This window comes from Ahaetulla prasina, chromosome 14 (genome assembly GCF_028640845.1).
Source record: "Ahaetulla prasina isolate Xishuangbanna chromosome 14, ASM2864084v1, whole genome shotgun sequence".
Classification (NCBI taxonomy): Eukaryota; Metazoa; Chordata; class Lepidosauria; order Squamata; family Colubridae; genus Ahaetulla; species Ahaetulla prasina.
In genome coordinates, this window is record NC_080552.1 from 14,097,175 (window position 1) to 14,116,909 (window position 19,735).

The following is a 19,735-nucleotide window of genomic DNA, read 5'->3' on the forward strand; positions in this document are numbered from 1 at the left end:
CAGCAACCCACGGCTCTGGAGCCACATGTGGCTCTTTCACTCATCTGCTGCGGCTCCCTGATGCTCAAAATAGGCATCACAACCACCAGTGTGTGATACCCGCCGGCATGAGATTTATTGAGTTTTTCAACCCCTGGTAGGCCAACCATGGATAAATCCAAGAAAAGAAAAGTTTCAGAAGAAAACAGAATCTTTAATTCAAGTACATATGCTAGTCCTGTGGCCTCTCAGGAAATAGTCAGGCACGGGGAAAGGTTTTGTGGCTCCCGGTGTTTTCTTTTCTGTGGGAAACGGGTCCAAATGGCTCTTTGAGTGTTTAAGGTTGCCGACCCTTGTGCCATATCTGTCATCTGATATTGGCAATCAGGTTGGCGATCCTATTTTTATCAACAGCCACACGAAAAAGTGGTATTGAGTTTTGTCTGCACCATATATGTGTGTGTGTGTGTGTGTTTGTGTGTGTGTCTGAATATGTGTATAAGTATGTATACGCACATACACACACATATTAATCACAATCCATTCTGAATACATTTTAGTACGGAAACCTGCCTATTTTCTCTTTTCTTGCCTCTTTCGATAAAAAAGCAAATTATTGGCGTTCTATATTATTTCCTAACATGTACACAAAATTGCATTAAAAGCCATTCAACCTACCGGAATTCCGTAAAGTGGCAGCTGAGGGCTCATAGATAGAAACTTGCTTTCCATTCCAGAATGCTACAGCATCCTAAAAGGCGGGATCAAAAAGGTCACTAAAAATCCATTTTTCAAATTAACCCAGATCTTAAAATTTGATACTACTCCTTTAGGGCCAACCAATATAGTTTCTATAGGGTATGGAACTTTTCTTTCAGAAGTGTTTGCTTCTAGAGGAATTTTTCACAGACAATAGCAGCTCCTGGAGTTGACTTCAAGGATAATTAGAACTGCAGAAAAACAATGGCTACCAACCTGCCTTCCATTGAGGGCCTGTAGACTGCACGAGTCAAAAAGAGGGCTGGGAAAATATTTATAGATCCCTCGCATCCTAAAAGTAAATTGTTTCAACTTCTACCCTCAAAACGATGCTATAGGGCACTGCACACCAGAACAACTAGACACAAGAACAGTTTTTTTCCCCCGAATGCCATCACTCTGTTTAACAACTAATTCCCTCAACACTGTCAAATAATTTACTAAGACTGTATTACTATTATTCTTCTCTTCCTTCTTAGAATCTATCTCTTCCCACTTAATACTTTAAGCATGTGCTTGTATCTTTCAATTTATATTGTTTTTACTTGTTTCCTAGTATGATTTGATAGCTTATTAGTAACCTATGACTATCACTAAATGTTGTATCTTTTTATTCTTGATGAATGCATTTTATTCTCCTTATGTACACTGAGACCATATGCACCAAAGACAAATTCCTTGTGTGTCCAATCACACTTGGCCAATAAAGAATTCTATCTATCCTCATCCCCAAAACCAAGATACTGGTACCTTGGTATTCATCATTGGCTACAGGAAGTACGGTGAGTACCAGAAACAAGGAGTACGAAACCCATTTTTTGCCCATAAGGAATAATGTAGCGAGTCACGAAGCAGCTGACAATGACAAGCTTTAGCTTGTGCATCGAGTACCAATCAAACGATGAGTACCGGGACAAAATTTTCCCATCCAAATGCACTGAGGACCAATTTCGATGAGTTTCAATGCAGTTGAGTACCAAGGTACCACTGTACATCAACCCGATGGAAAATACCTTGGTTGTGCACACTCCGTTCACATGCGTATCGATACGGAGGTTATCCATCATTTTGCTGCTGAAGCTGGTGATGTTGAACAAGTTTGGGGAAACCTGGACCACGGCCATTTGTTGGTGGAAGTGCGAAGCCATGGCTTGCTCTCTCAGGATGGCTACCGAGTTGTTCAAGTTTACAGCCAACAGATTCTTTTTGGAACTCCACTTGAAATACGAGGAAGAAAAACACATTAGGACATTCGCCGGCTGGCTCAGTGAGAAAATGCATGGTGTACAGAGCCACAAACTCTTTGAAAGAAACCATGAAAAGAAGACAGGCATCAATAGCTTCTTAAGAGTCTGTAGAGATTCTCCATCATCCAAGGTCCCAAAGGTACTTTTTTTTTTTCAAGAGGCAACAGGACTCTCTGGTTTTTTTCTTTTGAAGTTGTTTCGCTTCTCCTCCAAGAAGCTTCTTCAGCTCTGAAGAATGGGAATCCTTCCATTCCCCACTATCCCTGTCAGAGCTGAAGAAGCTTCTTTGAGGAGAAGCGAAATGTCTTCAAAAGAAAAAACAAGAAAGTCCAGTTGCCTCCTGAAAAAAGCACCTTTGGGATGACTTCTTAAGAGTTCCCAATGCTTGAGTTATTGTGATTTTGAAGTGCACCTGGTAGGAGGATAACATTTGGTGAATTAAGCAAAGATAGATGATAGATAGATAGATAGATAGATAGATAGATAGATAGATAGATAGATAGATAGATAGATAGATAGATAGATAGATAGATAGATAGATAGATATGAGAAGGGACCTTGGAGGTCTTCTAGTCCAACCCCTGCTTAGGCAGGAAACCCTACACCACTTCAGACAAATGGTTATCCAACCTCTTCTTAAAATCTTCCAGTGTTGGAGTATTCACAACTTCTGGAGGCAAGTTGTTCCACTGATTAATTGTTCTCACTGTCAGGAAATTTCTCTTTAGTTCTAAGTTGCTTCTCTCCTTGATCGTCAGAGGCTTTTTTTTCTTTTAAAAGCATTTTTTTTTGCCTTTAAAAGAAAAAAAAAAGCCTCTGACAATCAGGCAACTCAGTTGGGATCATCAGAGGAACCTTTTAAAAGAATTGTTTTACAACCTCTTCCGCCAAAGAGGTTGTAGAAAAAATGCTTTTAAAAGCCTCGGACGATCCCAGCTGGGCCGCGCGATCGTGAGAGGCTGGTTTTTTTACTTTTAAAAGCATTTTTTCGGCCAAAGAAAAATCCTTTTAAAAGTAAAAACAAAAACAAAAAACCCTCTGATGATCGCGCAGCTCAGCTGGGCGGGGGGAGGGGGGGGCGCAAGGATTTTTGCTACCGGTTCTCCGAACCACCCGCCGCCATCGCTACCAGATCGAATGATCTGGTCCGAACCGGGAGCATTTCACCCCTGACCAAGAGGGATGAAACAAAAACTCATAGTATACCTAGAAGGTAGAGATGGCAAGGCCCAAAATCTATCCAGCAACAGTACAGTTCAAGCTGGCCGAATCAAATGCATTCTGCTTTGGTTATTTATGTAAGAAGCCTGCACAGCTGGCATCATTTGTTATGATTTGTCCACCATAATAGATCAAGAGAACAAGAACCACCATTGTTATGTCTGTTAATTTAAGTGTATGCTGAACTTAAAAAGCAAACAGGACTGTACTTTTCATCTGCCAAAGATTAACGCCGCATACAAATAAACACTCCAAACAGAGTTCCCAACAGGGCATTATCTATTTGCTCACATTTCCAACAAGTCTCTAGTTTCCTTTCGTTCTTATACTTGATTGGAAGAAATTGGTTTTTTTAAATGTATTTACTGAACCAAATTAAAATCCCATTGCAATCAAACAGAGTCTTAAGAGCTCAGATGAATAAGGGACGTAATACCAAAAATTAGGGAAGGGCTTTTCAAAACTCAGTCGTATAACGCTGGCGTAACTTCTCCAAAGCCCCCAAGAAAAATTCTATTTTCTTTTATTCAGAAGGTGGATAATGTTGGGTAGAAATGAATCTTCAACAGGAGGCCCTTCCAGAGGGAGGCCCCCATCCAATCTTAGACATAAATGTTTTTCCATCTTAGAATAGAATAACAGAGTTGGAAGGGACCTTGGAGGTCTTCTAGTCCAACCCCCTGCTTAGGTAGGAAACCCTACACCTGTGATGGTGAACTATGGCACACGTGCCACAGGTGGCACGCGAAGCCACATCTGCGGGCATGTGAGTTGTTACCCTAGCTTAGCTCCAGTGCGCATGTGCGCACCAGCCAGCTGATTTTCTCTGGGAAGGTGGGGGAGGCCGATTTTGCTCTCCCCAGGCTCCAAGAAAATTATCTATCAATCTATAGTATCTTTCTTTCCATCTATCCATCTATCCTCTATCTAGAGTATCATCTATCTATCTATCTATCTATCTATCTATCTATCTATCTATCTATCTATCTATCTATCTATCTAATCTATCTATCTGCAGTATCTATCTATCTATCTACAGTATCTATCTACCCTATTTCCCCCAAAATAAGACATCCCCTGATAATAAGCCCAATCGGGCTTTTGAGTGCATGGCAATAAGGTCAAGCGCTTATTTCAGGGTTCAAAAAAATAGAAGACAGGGTCTTATTTTGGGGGAAACACGGTATCTATCTATCTATCAATCTATAGTATCTTTCTTTCCATCTATCCATCTATCTGCAGTATCTATCTATCTATCTATCTATCTATCTGCAGTATCTATCATCTACAGTATCTATCTATCTACAGTATCTATCTATCTATCTATCTATCTATCTATCTATCTATCTATCTATCTATCTATCTATTTATCTATCTATCTAATCTATCTATCTGCAGTATCTATCTATCTATCTACAGTATCTATCTACCCTATTTCTCCCAAAATAAGACATCCCCTGATAATAAGCCCAATCGGGCTTTTGAGCGCATGGCAATAAGGCCAAGCACTTATTTCAGGGTTCAAAAAAATAGAAGACAGGGTCTTATTTTCAGGAAAACACGGGAGGGGCACACCTGTGCCACAAAAGCTAACTCTGGGTATCCCTGATGTGGGACTGCCCCTTCTTTGGCACTTGGTGTTGCATCCAAGCCAAGCCAAGCCAAGCCAAAGGGAAGGATCAACTCTTATTTGTGATTTTACCTCGATTTGCATGATATTACCATCCAGCTCTGTAGGGGTCTGAAGTTTCCATCTGTCCTTGCCTTCCAGGGACCAGGTGGTTTGGCTGATGAAGGGCACTTTCCTCCACATAGCTATTCGGCCTTTATTGGTGCCAGCGGCTAGAAGACCTGTTGAATGGGCCATATTAAATCTGGTCAAGGACGTCATCAGGGTTGACTGACCGTTTTGATTAAAGAAAAGAATATAAGTGCTCTTGGGTGTTTTTTTTTAAGAATTAGAATTCTTTATTGGCCAAGTGTGATTGGACACACAAGGAATTTGTCTTTGGTGTTCTCAGTGTACATAAGGAGAATGGAATGGAATGGAATAGAATAGAATACGAGTGAAAGGAATAGAATAGAATAGAATAGAATAGAATAGAATAGAATAGAATAGAATAGAATAGAATAGAATAGAATAGAATATGAGTGAAAGGAATAGAATAGAATAGAATAGAATAGAATAGAATAGAATAGAATAGAATAGAATAGAATAGAATAGAATAGAATAGAATTCTTTATTGGCCAAGTGTGATTGGACACACAAGGAATTTGTCTGGTGTTCTCAGTGTACATAAGGAGAATGGAATGGAATGGAATGGAATAGAATAGAATAGAATAGAATAGAATTTTTTATTGGCCAAGTGTGACTGGACACACAAGGAATTTGTCTTGGTGCATATGCTCTCAGTGTACATAAAGGGAAAAATAAAATATATCCATCAAGAATCATAAGATACAACACTTAGTGATAGTCATAGGATACTGGGATACATAGAACAGTTTTTTCCCCAAACGCCATCACTCTGCTAAACAAATAATTCCTTCAACACTGTCAAACTAGTTACTAAATCTGCACTACTATTAATCTTCTCATTGTTCCCACCACCCATCTCCTTCCACTTACGACTGTATGACTGTAACTTTGTTGCTTGTATCCTTACGATTTATATTGATATTGTTTCCTGATTGCTTATTTGTACCCTATGTCCAATCACACACCAATAAAGAATTATTCTATTCTATTCTATTCTATTCTATTCTATTCTATTCTATTCTATTCTATTCTATTCTATTCTATTCTAATAAGCAATCAAATCATACTAGGAAACAATAAAATATAAATTGTAAAGATACAAGCAATATGGTTATAGCCATAAGTGGGAAGAGATAGGTACTAGGAAGGATGAGAAGAATAATAGTAACTGCCACATGGAAACCGCTTCTGGACTTTGTGCTTGAGGTGGGGGGAAAAAATGAAATTTTGATTTGGAGTTTTACCAGTTAGGTGGATTTGTTTTTATAGAAATGGCTAGTTTATAGTATTATGGAAAAAATAAAAATATGTGGTTTGATGTCAATGCTTTAGTTTACTGCAACAGAGGGAGTCGGAAATTCAACACTTTTTTTTTCTTTTTCCCCATCCCTTCACTCCTCTTTCCCTCCCTTCCCATGTCTCCCTATTTGCTTTTGTATTTTACTCTGTAATCTAATAAAATAATTTAAACAAACAAAAAAAAGAGAATGTCATCAGTGCTCTCATTCTCTTTCTGCCCAAAGCCAACATGTCATCAAACTTCGGTATGAGCAACATAAAGAGACAAAGCATAGGGGAGAAATAACTCTTAGGGGAGAAGGAAAGCTTCAAGTTTGATTTCCAATGGCTGAAATAATTGTTTCCTATGAATATATAAATTATATATACATATATATATATATATATGTAGGTCTTTGGTTATTCGGGTTTTCTCCCGCGTAAAATTGGAAGTGTCTTGGCGACGTTTCGACGAAGTCTCATTCGTCATCTTCAGGCTTCAGCTTCGTGCTTCTGGGAGCAATGTGTGATTGCAGCTGTTTCTTCCTTTTTAACTGCTAGTGGGGTTTTTTAAAAAGTTAAAAAGGAAGAAACAGCTGCAATCACACATTGCTCCCAGAAGCACGAAGCTGAAGCCTGAAGATGACGAATGAGACTTCGTCGAAACGTCGCCAAGACACTTCCAATTTTACACGGGAGAAAACCCGAACAACCAAAGACCTATATACAAACACCCGTGAAAACCTCAGAAAACACATATATATATATATACATATACATATATATATATATATATATATATATATATATATATATATATATATAAAATTATATAATTAATAAATTTATTATTATATTATATTTATTAGTATCTTTTTTCCAGGGACGCGGTGTCTTAGTGGCTAAGACACTGAGCTTGTCGAAAGATTGGCAGTTCAGCAGTTTGAATCCCTCGTGCCGCGTAACGGGGTGAGCTCCCGTGACTTGTCCCAGCTTCTGCCAACCTAGCAGTTCGAAAGCACATAAAAAAATGGAAGTAGAAAAATAGGGACCACCTTTGGTGGGAAGGTAACAGAGTTCCGTGCTCCTTTGGCGTTGAGTCATGCTGGCCACATGACCGCGGAGACGTCTTTGGACAGCGCTGGCTCTTTGGCTTTGAAACGGAGATGAGCACCGCCCCCTAGAGTCGGGAACGACTAGCACATATGTGCAAGGGGAACCTTTACCTTTACCTTTATCGTTTTTCCAGGTACAGGTAATGGACCAATTTGCATCTCAGTCCAAAGCTAGACTGAGATGCAAGCTGCATCTCAGTCCAACTTTGCCATCTGAGGCCAACTCACCACAGCCAGGGGACAACTTGCAGCGGGACAATTCAAGGATATAATTTAATGATTTAAAATAATGATTTAAAAAAATACGATTTTTTTAAAAAAATGGATAATTAAGATGCTAAAGTTCAAAGCAACCTGAAATTATGTATACCTTTGGCATTGCAATAGGAGACACAATGGACACATTCTCCGATTTCAAAGCCTAGCTGTTCATCCAGAGAAAGGACATAATTCTCACCACGTTCCAAGTCCCAGAACCTACAGAGAAAAGGTACAAGAAATATAGTTAATAAGGGGCATGGCTTACAAAAAAAATCAAAAGGTGTTTCTGCCGATATTTGTTTTTCTGCCTTGCCTTGGCTGTTTGCCACCTTTTCTTGTATCTATCCCTAAAACTGTGAGAAACTCTTCCATTCACTTACGGCTACTCTAAAAACTAATTGTAGCAATGGCTAAAACAGTAACCATCCAGTAGCTGGCTGACTGCTTAAGAGGTGAAGCCGGAGGGTAGAAATAACAGTCTTTTAATTGAGACAGATATTTCTTGTTCTTTGAGTCTATTCGCTCAATGCTGTTCGTAACAGTTCTGTGACTTTGAAATCATATAACAGTATTTTTCAGAATGCATCCATGAACATCAACAAGCGGTCGGAAGACATGATGAAAATTCTTCAATTTCACAACATACAGACAGATTTAAGCATAGGTTCAATTGGGAAAATGTGACCAACAATGTGATTTTATCTATTTATACATACTTACATACATACATACATACATACTGTATTTTTCGGAGTATAAGACGCACTTTCCCCCACTAAAAGAGGGTGAAAATTTGGGTGCGTCTTATACACCAAATGTAGCCCCGCCCACCAGCCGGCCCCCAACCTTTGGCCTCTGCCTCCCAGCAATTTACCTCCTTGCAGCAAGCAGCAAACAGCCCATTTCAGCTTCAGCACAGTCTGATTAGCACAAGCAGCTGATTGTCGGTTGGATCAGCCTCCCGACCCCCAGCTGTTTCAGGCTGCAGGGGCTGCCATTGCCTATTGCCGCGGGGTGTTCGCTGCAAGGAGGTAAATTGCTGGGAGGCAGATTTTTTTTCCTTGTGCTAATCAGGCTGTGCTAGAAACGAAAATGAAACTAAAGCAGGCTGTTTGCTGCAAGGAGGCAAACTGCTAGGAGGCAGAGGCTGGGTTTTTTTTCTTGTTTTCCTCCCCAAAAAATGTAGGTGCATCTTAATAGTCTGGAGTGTCTTATACTCTGAAAAATACGGTACATACATCTGTACATCATATTTAGGAACTGCCTATCTCCTCACAGAGGGAGAGAGATTGTATTTGTGGCAGAAGTCATGGTTTAAAAGAAACTACTAAGCAAGCCAGTTTAGCCATATTTTATCAGGTCGGTAAGAAAGAAGTTTGTGGAAAAAAAGCGAAAGTTAGAATATTTCGGAGATGTGATGCGACGCCCAGAAAAATATGGCATACTTCACTTAATTCTCCAAGGAAAGACTGAAAGCAATGAGGTCCAGGCAGAAGAAGAATGTCATGGCTTCAAAATCTGGTTTGGACAAAACTCAACAGCACTTTTGAGTTTAGCGGCTGTTGATAAAAATAGGATCGCCAACATGATCGCCAACGACCGATGATGGATATGGCAGAAGAAGAAGATGACGGAGGAAGAGGAGGAGGAGGAGGAGGAAAAGAATTAGAATTAGAATTAGAAGAAGAAGAAGAAGAAGAAAAAGAAAGAAAGAAAGAAAGAAAGAGAAAGCAAGCAAGCAAGCAAGCAAGCAAGCAAGCAAGCAAGCAATTTGCTCTGGCCAATACAGTAAGGGAGAAAGAGAGGAGGCATAAAATGAATGAATGAGAGAGAGAGAGAGAGAGAGAGAGAGAAAGAAATTGAAGCTCTTAAATCTAATGTTGCATTTGGTATAATTTAAGGTTATAGGTGAAGCAGGCAGCACCACAAAAGACCAAATCCTTTTCTTACCTAAGAAGTGGTTCGTTTGTTGCTGTGATAAGGAGGCTATGATCAATCAAAGTGATATCAGCAGGATGATTCATTTTTCCGCTCAACTTCACCTGACGACAAAAAGCATTCAGCACACCAAGTTATTGAGTTTAATTAATCCTTTTTCAAAGATCATGGCCCAAGGAAGCCATGCACACTGAAATAAAAGTGGCTGATCGTTTTAAAAGGCAGTTCCACGTGTCTGCTCATCAAATATTTTTCATTCTTCACTTTCAGGCATATGTAATGAAGTGGAGCGCCAGCGTCCTCAAGGCAGCTTGTAAACCAGCCAAAAGCCACAACAATTAACTTTTTCGTAAGTAATGTGTCACACACAGCCCGCTACCTTACCTTCAGAAGTTCTTCCGCTTCTCCTTCGGGAGAAATTTTGTGAAGGGATAAGAGGAGAGTCTCTGTTATTACTATTAAGACGTCTCTTTCCATGAACAACATTTTTTGGATTGATGTTTCTATAATCAATGCTTGGTTGGTCTTTCCTCTTTCACTCACATAATGCACAGTTCCTGCAATGCAAACAATTAGGTAGTTCACGCGGCCATCTAATAGCAATAGCAATAGCATTTAGACTTATATACCGCTTCACAGTGCTTTCCAGCCCTCTCTAAGCGGTTTACAGAGACAGCATATTGCCCCCAACAAACTGGGTCCTCGTTTTCTGACCTTGGAAGGATGTAAGGCTGAGTCAACCTTGAGCCAGTCAGGATCGAACTGCTGGCAGTCAGCAGAGTTAGCCTGCAATACTGCATTCTAACCACTGCATAGGAAGGAAGGAAGGAAGGAAGGAAGGAAGGAAGGAAGGAAGGAAGGAAGGAAGGAAGGAAGGAAGGAAGGAAGGAAGGGCAATAGCACTCAGACTTATATCCTGTTTCACAGTGTTTTTACAGCCCTGTCTAAGCCGTTGAAACTGTCAGCCTCTTGCCCCCAACAATCTGGGTCCTCATTTTACCCACCTCGGAAGGATGGAAGGGTGAGACAACCTTGAGCCTGGTGAGATTCAAACTGCCAAACTGCTGGCAGCCGGTGATCAGCAGAAGTAGCCAGCAATACTGCATTCTAAGCACTGCGCCACCGTGGCTCTTAATGAAGCTCAGACCATCCCAAATTCGGGATTAACGGTGAAAAAAAATTATCTCAAATTATCTCAGAATGGAATCCACCTATGCATTTTTTCAAAACGATGGAAAGAACCTTAATGGAAGCAATAATAGAATAGAATAGAATAGAATTTTTTATTGGCCAAGTGTGATTGGACACACAAGGAATTTGTCTTGGTGCATATGCTCTCAGTGTACATAAAAGAAAAGATACGTTCATCAAGGTGCAACATTTACAACACAAATGATGGTCAATATATCAATATAAATCATAAGGATTGCCAGCAACAAAGTTACAGTCATAAGATGTTATGAAGACGACGGTTACGGGAGATTGTGACCTTAGCCAGGAAAGCCCAACTGGGTACCCTTCAGGAGACCATGAGTTCTAGTCCAGGCTTAGACATGAAAGCCAGCTAGGTGACTTTGAGCCAGTCCCTCTATCTCAGCCCAACCCACCTCACAGGGTTGTTGTTGTGGGGGAAATAGGAGGAGGAAGGTGTGCTGGGTATGTTCACCGTCTTTGAGTCTTATTTGAAAAAAAATAAGAAAGGCGAGAAATAAATACAAATTAAAAATAAAAAAAAATCCAAAAGACTAAAAATAACGACTAAAAAGGAGGCAGGAACACATAGGCCTGTGATGGCGAACATTTTCGGCACCGAGCGCCCAAATTGGAACGTGTGTGCATGTATGTGCATGTGTGTGCGCCAGAGCGCCGAAAACTCAAGGACCAGCTGGCCGGCGCGCACATGTCTGTTTTTTTGGCCATTGGGGGGCCGTTTTTCAGGCCATTTTCGGGCTGTTTTCGGCCCATTTTCCGGCACTCTGGCGCCTGCAAAGACCAGCTGGCTGGCACCCGGAACCAGAAGAGCAGCTGGCGACGGTGAGTGTGCCCACAGAGAGGGCTCTGTGTGCCACCTCTGACACACAGGCCATAGATTCGCCATCATGGACATAGGCTAAAAGGCATCCAGTTTTGGTTGCCACGATGTAAAAAAGATGTTGAGACTCTAGAAAGAGTGCAGAGAAGAGCAACAAAGATGATTAGGGGACTGGAGGATAAAACATATGAAGAACGGTTGCAGGAACTGGGTATGTCTAGTTTAACAAAAAGAAGGACTAGGGGAGACATGATAGCAGTCTTCCAATATCTCAGGGGCTGCCACAAAGAAGAGGGAGTCGGGCTGTTCTCCAAAGCACCTGAGGGTAGAGCAAGAAGCAATGGGTGGAAACTGATCAAAGAAAGAAGCAACTTAGAACTAAGGAGAAATTTCCTGACAGTTAGAACAATTAATAAGTGGAACGACTTGCCTTCAGAAGTTGTGAATGCTCCAACACTGGAAATTTTTAAGAAAATGTTGGATAACTATCTGACTGAGATGGTGTAGGGTTTCCTGCCTGGGCAGGGGGTTGGACTAGAAGGCCTCCAAGGTCCCTTCCAACTCTGATGTTATGTTATTCTTGTTTTTAAAACCTGCTATGTTCTTACCATCGATCACGCTTACGAAGAAGGACAGGCCTTCCTGGGGTCCCATTTTCAGAGACATCCCCATTCCAGATTTTCTCCAGTTAAACATATCCAGGGCCTTCTCATCACCGCTCACTGCAGCTTTGGCCAGCTGGACCAAATCTCTGCAGGTTAAGAACAAGACATTTGAGTTTTGGCACCCTTTGGATCTCCAAGACGACAGTTTCCTGTTACAGGCAGACCTCAACTTACCATCACCCATAACAGTCTGACTTTTGACAGATCCTCGCACTTATGGCTGTCACAGCCTTCCTAAGGTCACAAGGTCAAAATTTGAGTGCTTGGCAACTGGCTTGTATTTACAGTGGTTGCAGTGTCCCGGGGGAGGGATGGGGACGGGGACGGGCTTGTGATCACCATCTGTAACCTTCCCAGCTGGGTTTTGAAAAACCAAGTCATCGTGGGAAGCTGGATTCGCTTAACGACATGATTCAGCAATTGCAGTGATTCGCTGAACCACCACAGCAAAAATAGTCATAAAATTGGGGGTGACTCAGGGGTGAAATCCAGCAGGTTCTGGAGAACCGGTAGTGGAAATTTTGAGTAGTTCGGAGAACCGGCAAATACCACCTCTGGCTGGCCCCAGAGTGGGGTGGGAATGGAGATTTTGCAGTATCCTTACCCACAAGCCACACCCACCAAGCCACGCCCACAGAACCGATAGTAGAAAAAATTGGATTTCACCACTGGGGTGACTTATTTAATAACCACCATCCCTAGCAAGGGAAATTCTGGTCGCAGCTGTTGTCGTAAGTCAAGGACTACTTGTAAAGAAAAATATCTTCAACAGCAAGAAGTTTCTCACCCCATCCTATATGTAGGTCCTAGATGTTTTCTAATATTAAAGGTTTTTTTTTTCTAATAGGCACTTAAGGCATAGCACAAAAGGAAACAGCAAGCATCTGTCAGTTTTGGAAGGCAATTTTTTTTTTTTGCTTCTTAACTGCCACATATTTTAGCTGGGGAAGTTGGGAGGGGGTTGTTGTTGGAGCGGTAGAAAGTTAGTCATAACAACATTCCGTATTCAAGGACATCCTGCGTCTGATGGAGACTGCCTGAAGACTATATCCAATTGAGTGTGAAGAGTTGATTGGACAATGTGATGAACTTGTGGGTGTGAGGCAGGGCTGTGAACTGTCAACTGGGTGTGGAAAACCTAGAAGCTTTCAGTTTCGGGTTTTCCCAGCTGTGCCAACATGACATCTCTAATAAATTGGAACTTTGAGGAACCTCAAGCCTCAGAGCTTTATTTCGTTGGGAGTGTTCCTTGGAACCCTGACATTATCCATTGGATTTTAAACAAACATTGTGCTGAAAGTAACAGCACCATTTTTTAGACAGTTTAGGAAGGCAGAGAGAAACAGGATGGAAAAAAATAAAAGGTTTCAACCTGAGCAGGAGGCTATAAAAATAGATACCGTATATACTCGAATATAAGCCGATCCGAGTATAAGCCGAGGTCCCCAATTTTACCCCAAAAACTGGGGTAAACTGGGGACTCGAGTATAAGCCGAGGGTGGGAAATGAGGCACCTACCGGTTGGGGAAACCCTCCCTCCCTCAGCTGAGAAGGCTGGCGGCTCCCCCGCCCCGCCCTCTCACTGCACCGGCAGGGCTTCCTCCGTAAAATGTGAAAAAAAGAAAAAAAAACAAAACTCGAGTATAAGCCGTATATACTCGAGTATAAGCCGAGGGGCTTAAAAAAAACAAAACCTCGAGTATAAGCCGTATAGACCCGAGTATAAGCCGAGGGGACGTTTTTCAGCACAAAAAACGTGCTGAAAAACTCGGCTTATACTCGAGTATATACGGTAATCCTAAGAACGATTAAAAGAAAACATGAAATAGAGGGAAGAATGTGGCACTTGATTCATCACCGATACTAACCCCTAATTTGATGAAATTTCAAATTTTTGTTCAAGTAGAACTTAGTATCAATGGACAGAAATTCTGGCCAAAGTTTTATACTTACTCTCCGGGAGGAGGTGGGCGAAAAATGCAGAAATTAAGATGTTTTCCATACTCGTGTTTTAACAAAGGGGGGCCTTGGACTCTACCCCGCTGATCCATCCGCCACAATACAAGAACCCCGAGCTACAAAAGAGAGATTATTTGATTAATGTTTTCTTCTGGACCATTTGTTCTGCAATTGGTGGTCTTGCTTTATTTTATTTATTTATTTATTTGTCATAACAGCATACATAAGCATAAGCATGAAGCAACTGTATAACATATAAGCATATATATAAGTATAAGCTTGTAATAACTATATAAATTGGATATAATGAAAGGAAAGAGTAGGACAGGAACGGTAGGCACGTTTGTGCTCTTATGCACGCCCCTTATAGACCTCTTAGGAATGGGGTGAAGTCAGTGGTGGGATTCAGCCAGTTCGCACCACTTCGGGAGAACCGGTTGTTAACTTTCTGAGCAGTTTTGCAAACTGGTTGTTGGAAGAAATCATTAGGGCAGAGAACTGGTTGTTAAATGACTTGAATCCCACCACTGAGTAAAGTCAATAGTAGACAGTTTTTGGTTAAAGATTTGGGGATTTTGAGTAGAGACCACAGAGTCAGGTAGTGTGTTCCAAGTATTAATAACTCTGTTACTGAAGTCATATTTTCTGCAATCAAGATTGAAGCGGTTAACATTAAGTTTAAATCTATTGTTTGCTCTTGTATTTTATTTTATCTTTTAGCTGTTTATATGTATTATATGTTTTCTGTTGTTTTTTGACTGTGAACCGCCCTGAGTCTTTCGGGAGATGGGTGGTATACAAATATATAATAAATAAATAAATATTGTTGCGATTGAAGCTGAAGTAATCTTCAACAGGAAGGACATTGCAATAGATGATTCTATGAGTTAAACATAGGTCCTGTCGAAGGCGGTGGAGTTCTAAGTTTTCTAAACCCAAGATTTCAAGTCTGGTGGCATAAGGTATTTTGTTGTATTCCGAGGAGTGGAGAACTCTTCTTGTAAAATATTTCTGGACACGTTCAATTGTATTGATGTCTGAAATGTGGTATGGGTTCCAGACAGGCGAGCTGTATTCAAGAATTGGTCTAGCAAATGTTTTGTAAGCTCTTATGTTATCTTGAGATGAACTCATATCTTTATCGATCACTTTATATGGAGAAGCAAGTTCTCAATAATTGGCCATACATAAGCACAACTAGCCAAAATATGCTAAATGCCAATTTTTATGATCTTTATAGAAAAGATGTTATAAGTTCAAACGATCGCAAAATGAAGGGTTGTAAGCAGCGGTGAAATCCAGCAGGTTCTGAGGGGTTCTGGAGAACCAGTAGCAGAAATTTTGAGTAGTTCAAGGAACTGGCAAATACCACCTCTGGCTGGTCCCAGAGTGGGGAGGGAATGGGGATTTTGCAATATCCTTTCCCCAGAATGGGGAGGGAATGGGGATTTTGCAGTATCCTTCCCCTGGAGTGGGATGGGAATGGAGATTTTGCAATATCCTTCCCCCAGGAGTGGGGTGGGAATGGAGATTTTGCAATATCCTTCCCCCAGGAGTGAGGAGGGAATAGGGATTTTGCAGTATCCTTCCCCCAGGATTGGGGTGGGAATGGGGATTTTCCAATATCCTTCTCCCGGAGTGGGGTGGGAATGGAGATTTTGCAGTATCCTTTCCCTGCCACGCCCACCAAGCCACGCCCACCAAGCCACGCCCACCAAGCCATGCCCACAGAACCGGTAGTAAAAAAAATGGATTTCATCACTGGGGTGACTTATTTAATATCCACCATCCCTAGCAAGGAAATTCTGGTCGCAGCTGTTGTCGTAAGTCAAGGACTAACTGTAGGCCATAATTTGCCCTGAAGTAAACATCAATCAATGTTCGGGGTTCTAGGAAGGAAAATGGAAAGGGTTACATTTGTAGATCTGTCGCATCCTGACGCAACGCCCTGCAGCCCTTGGCATCAACATGCGCATCATGCTCTTCCTGCCTGGCAGACGGCAGACAGTAGTTGCTGTGCTGTCAATCACGAATAGGCTACTAAAACCTCGAACTGCTCCGCCACAATAAAAAAAACAAACCTTGTGCTTGATAATTATGTTTCATCTAAGCCGCTCCCAACTTTTAGAAGCAGTCAAGGAAATGGCTTTGTTCACCTGAAGAGCATTTTCCTATTTCCCATACTCATCTAGGGCTCAATTCAACCAGTGGTGGGATTCAAGTAATTTAACAACCGGTTCTCTGCCCTAATGATTTCTTCCAACAACCAGTTCACCACACTGCTCAGAAAGTTAACAACCGGTTCTCCCGAAGTGGTGCGAACTGGTTGAATCCCACCACTGAATTCAACCCTTTGGAATATATTTTATTATTATTATTATTATTTGAATTTATATCCCGCCCTTCTCCGAAGACTCAGGGCGGCTTACATTGTGTTAAGCAATAGTCTCATCCATTTGTATATTATATACAAAGTCAACTTTTATTGCCCCCAACAATCTGGGTCCTCATTTTACCTACCTTATAAAGGATGGAAGGCTGAATCAACCTTGGGCCTGGTGGGACATGAACTTGCAGTAATTGCAAGCAGCTGTGTTAATAACAGACTGCATTAGTCTGTTGAGCCACCAGAGGCCCTCATATAGATGGTCAAATCATTCAAGTTCCTTCCAACTCACCAGCAGAAAGGTAGCTGGCTGATAAATACAATAGGACTTGGAAGCGCATGAGAGATTTGGCGTTTCTCCTTCAGTCTCTAGGATAGCCTGGTGCTTAAGCTACATCTCCTGAAGGACCAGAGGCTACCATATCTATAAGTCGACTCTTTTTGTTTCCCCCCGTTTTTTTTATTCTTTACTAACATATCAATGCGTAAACAGTGTGGCACCTGGATGTCATACATTCTAATACAAATAAAACTAAAACAGAAGAGAACAGAATAACAGAGTGGGAAGGGACCTTGGAGGTCTTCTAGTCCAACCCCCTGCTTAGGCAGGAAACCCTACACCACTTCAGAAAAATGGTTATCCAACATCTTCTTAAAAATTTCCAGTGTTGGAGCATTCACAACTTCTGCAGCAAGTTGAAATATAATTAGAATCTAATTAATTACATAGAATTAGAATTAAGTAGAACCTACAATAGAAGAATGGATATTGAAAGTTGCCAATTTGGCTGAGATGGCGAAGATATCAGCCTTTTTGAAAGACAATACGCAAGAAAGATACTTAAAGGAATGGAAAAAATGGATTGACTATATTCAAAGTAGATATCAGACTAAGAGTTATCAGACTGTTTTTGAATGATTATGATGTATTATTTTTGATTGTTTTCGGGGGAAGTTAGGAATTGATGATTGTAGGGGTATAATTAAGTTGGGACGAAATTTTTTTAGCATATGTTTGTTTTATTTTTAACTATACCTTGTGCTCGTTCCAGGAAGTTGGGGGGGAGGGGTTGTTGTTGGAGCGGTAGAAAGTTAGTCATAACAACATTCCGTATTCAAGGACATCCTGCGTCTGATGGAGACTGCCTGAAGAGACAGAGACTGCCTGAAGATTGTATCCAATTGAGTGTGAAGAGTTGATTGGACAATGTGATGAACTTGTGGGTGTGGGGCAGGGCTGTGAACTGTCAACTGGGTGTGGAAAACCTGGAAGTTTTCAGTCTCGGGTTTTCCCAGCTGTGCCAACATGACATCTCTAATAAATTGGAACTTTGAGGAACCTCAAGCCTCAGAGCTTTATTTCGTTGGGGGTGTTCCTTGGAACCCTGACATTATCCATTGGATTTTAAACAAACATTGTGCTGAAAGTAACAGCACCATTTTTTAGACAGTTTAGGAAGGCAGAGAGAAACAGGATGGAAAAAAATAAAAGGTTTCAACCTGAGCAGGAGGCTATAAAAATAGATACCGTATATACTCGAATATAAGCCGATCCGAGTATAAGCCGAGGTCCCCAATTTTACCCCAAAAACTGGGGTAAACTGGGGACTCAGTATGCCGAGGGTGGGAAATGAGGCACCTACCGGTTGGGGAAACCCTCCCTCCCTCAGCTGAGAAGGCTGGCGGCTCCCCCGCCCCGCCCTCTCACTGCACCGGCAGGGCTTCCCCGCGCCGTCCGGTAAAATGTGAAAAAAAGAAAAAGAAAAAAAACTCGAGTATAAGCCGTATATACTCGAGTATAAGCCGAGGGGCTTAAAAAAAACAAAACCTCGAGTATAAGTCAGAGACCGAGTATAAGCCGAGGGGACGTTTTTCAGCACAAAAAACGTGCTGAAAAACTCGGCTTATACTCGAGTATATACGGTAATCCTAAGAACGATTAAAAGAAAACATGAAATAGAGGGAAGAATGTGGCACTTGATTCATCACCGATACTAACCCCTAATTTGATGAAATTTCAAATTTTTGTTCAAGTAGAACTTAGTATCAATGGACAGAAATTCTGGCCAAAGTTTTATACTTACTCTCCGGGAGGAGGTGGGCGAAAAATGCAGAAATTAAGATGTTTTCCATACTCGTGTTTTAACAAAGGGGGGCCTTGGACTCTACCCCGCTGATCCATCCGCCACAATACAAGAACCCCGAGCTACAAAAGAGAGATTATTTGATTAATGTTTTCTTCTGGACCATTTGTTCTGCAATTGGTGGTCTTGCTTTATTTTATTTATTTATTTATTTGTCATAACAGCATACATAAGCATAAGCATGAAGCAACTGTATAACATATAAGCATATATATAAGTATAAGCTTGTAATAACTATATAAATTGGATATAATGAAAGGAAAGAGTAGGACAGGAACGGTAGGCACGTTTGTGCTCTTATGCACGCCCCTTATAGATCTCTTAGGAATGGGGTGAAGTCAGTGGTGGGATTCAGCCAGTTCGCACCACTTCGGGAGAACCGGTTGTTAACTTTCTGAGCAGTTTTGCAAACTGGTTGTTGGAAGAAATCATTAGGGCAGAGAACTGGTTGTTAAATGACTTGAATCCCACCACTGGGTGAAGTCAATAGACAGTTTTTGGTTAAAGATTTGGGGATTTTGAGTAGAGACCACAGAGTCAGGTAGTGTGTTCCAAGTATTAATAACTCTGTTACTGAAGTCATATTTTCTGCAATCAAGATTGAAGCGGTTAACATTAAGTTTAAATCTATTGTTTGCTCTTGTATTTTATTTTATTATATACAAGTGTTTACACTAATATTCCCCCTTCTCTTATTTCTATCACTTATTCTAACTTTTAATCATGTCACCCTTTATTAAAAGACGTTTTCTTTCTATCCTATCTAACTTCTAATCATGTCACCTACCTAAAAAAAAAGGAAGAGAGAGAAAAGGGTGGGCAAATCAGAACAATGACAAAAAAGAGAAATCATTTATCCACAGTCTCTTGCCTGCTTCAATACTTTAATTGCTATGCTTTTTTTGACTTGTCTCCCCAATTTCTCTCTTGGATCTTTATCTCTGACTGCATCTACTTCTTGGCTCTTCAATCTAGGTATTTTTCCCTAGGTA

At 41.0% G+C, this 19,735-nt stretch overlaps 1 protein-coding gene across 2 annotated transcripts in view; it reads right to left on the reverse strand.

Moving 5' to 3' along the window:
• IFT140 (intraflagellar transport 140) overlaps window positions 1-19,735 on the reverse strand; it is a 108,284-nt gene that overhangs the window by 79,858 nt on the left and 8,691 nt on the right. The window contains exons 4-11 of one of the 2 annotated variants that reach the window (XM_058157922.1): window positions 18,684-18,805; window positions 12,198-12,340; window positions 9,942-10,114; window positions 9,570-9,661; window positions 7,729-7,835; window positions 4,909-5,057; window positions 1,752-1,955; window positions 658-730 (exon numbers count right to left, since the gene is read on the reverse strand). In XM_058157922.1, the coding sequence (XP_058013905.1) occupies window positions 658-730; window positions 1,752-1,955; window positions 4,909-5,057; window positions 7,729-7,835; window positions 9,570-9,661; window positions 9,942-10,114; window positions 12,198-12,340; window positions 18,684-18,805 (1,063 nt within the window). Of the gene's footprint in view, window positions 1-657; window positions 731-1,751; window positions 1,956-4,908; window positions 5,058-7,728; window positions 7,836-9,569; window positions 9,662-9,941; window positions 10,115-12,197; window positions 12,341-14,207; window positions 14,325-18,683; window positions 18,806-19,735 lie in introns of those variants that run through there. The other variant, XM_058157921.1, reaches the window with a different exon arrangement.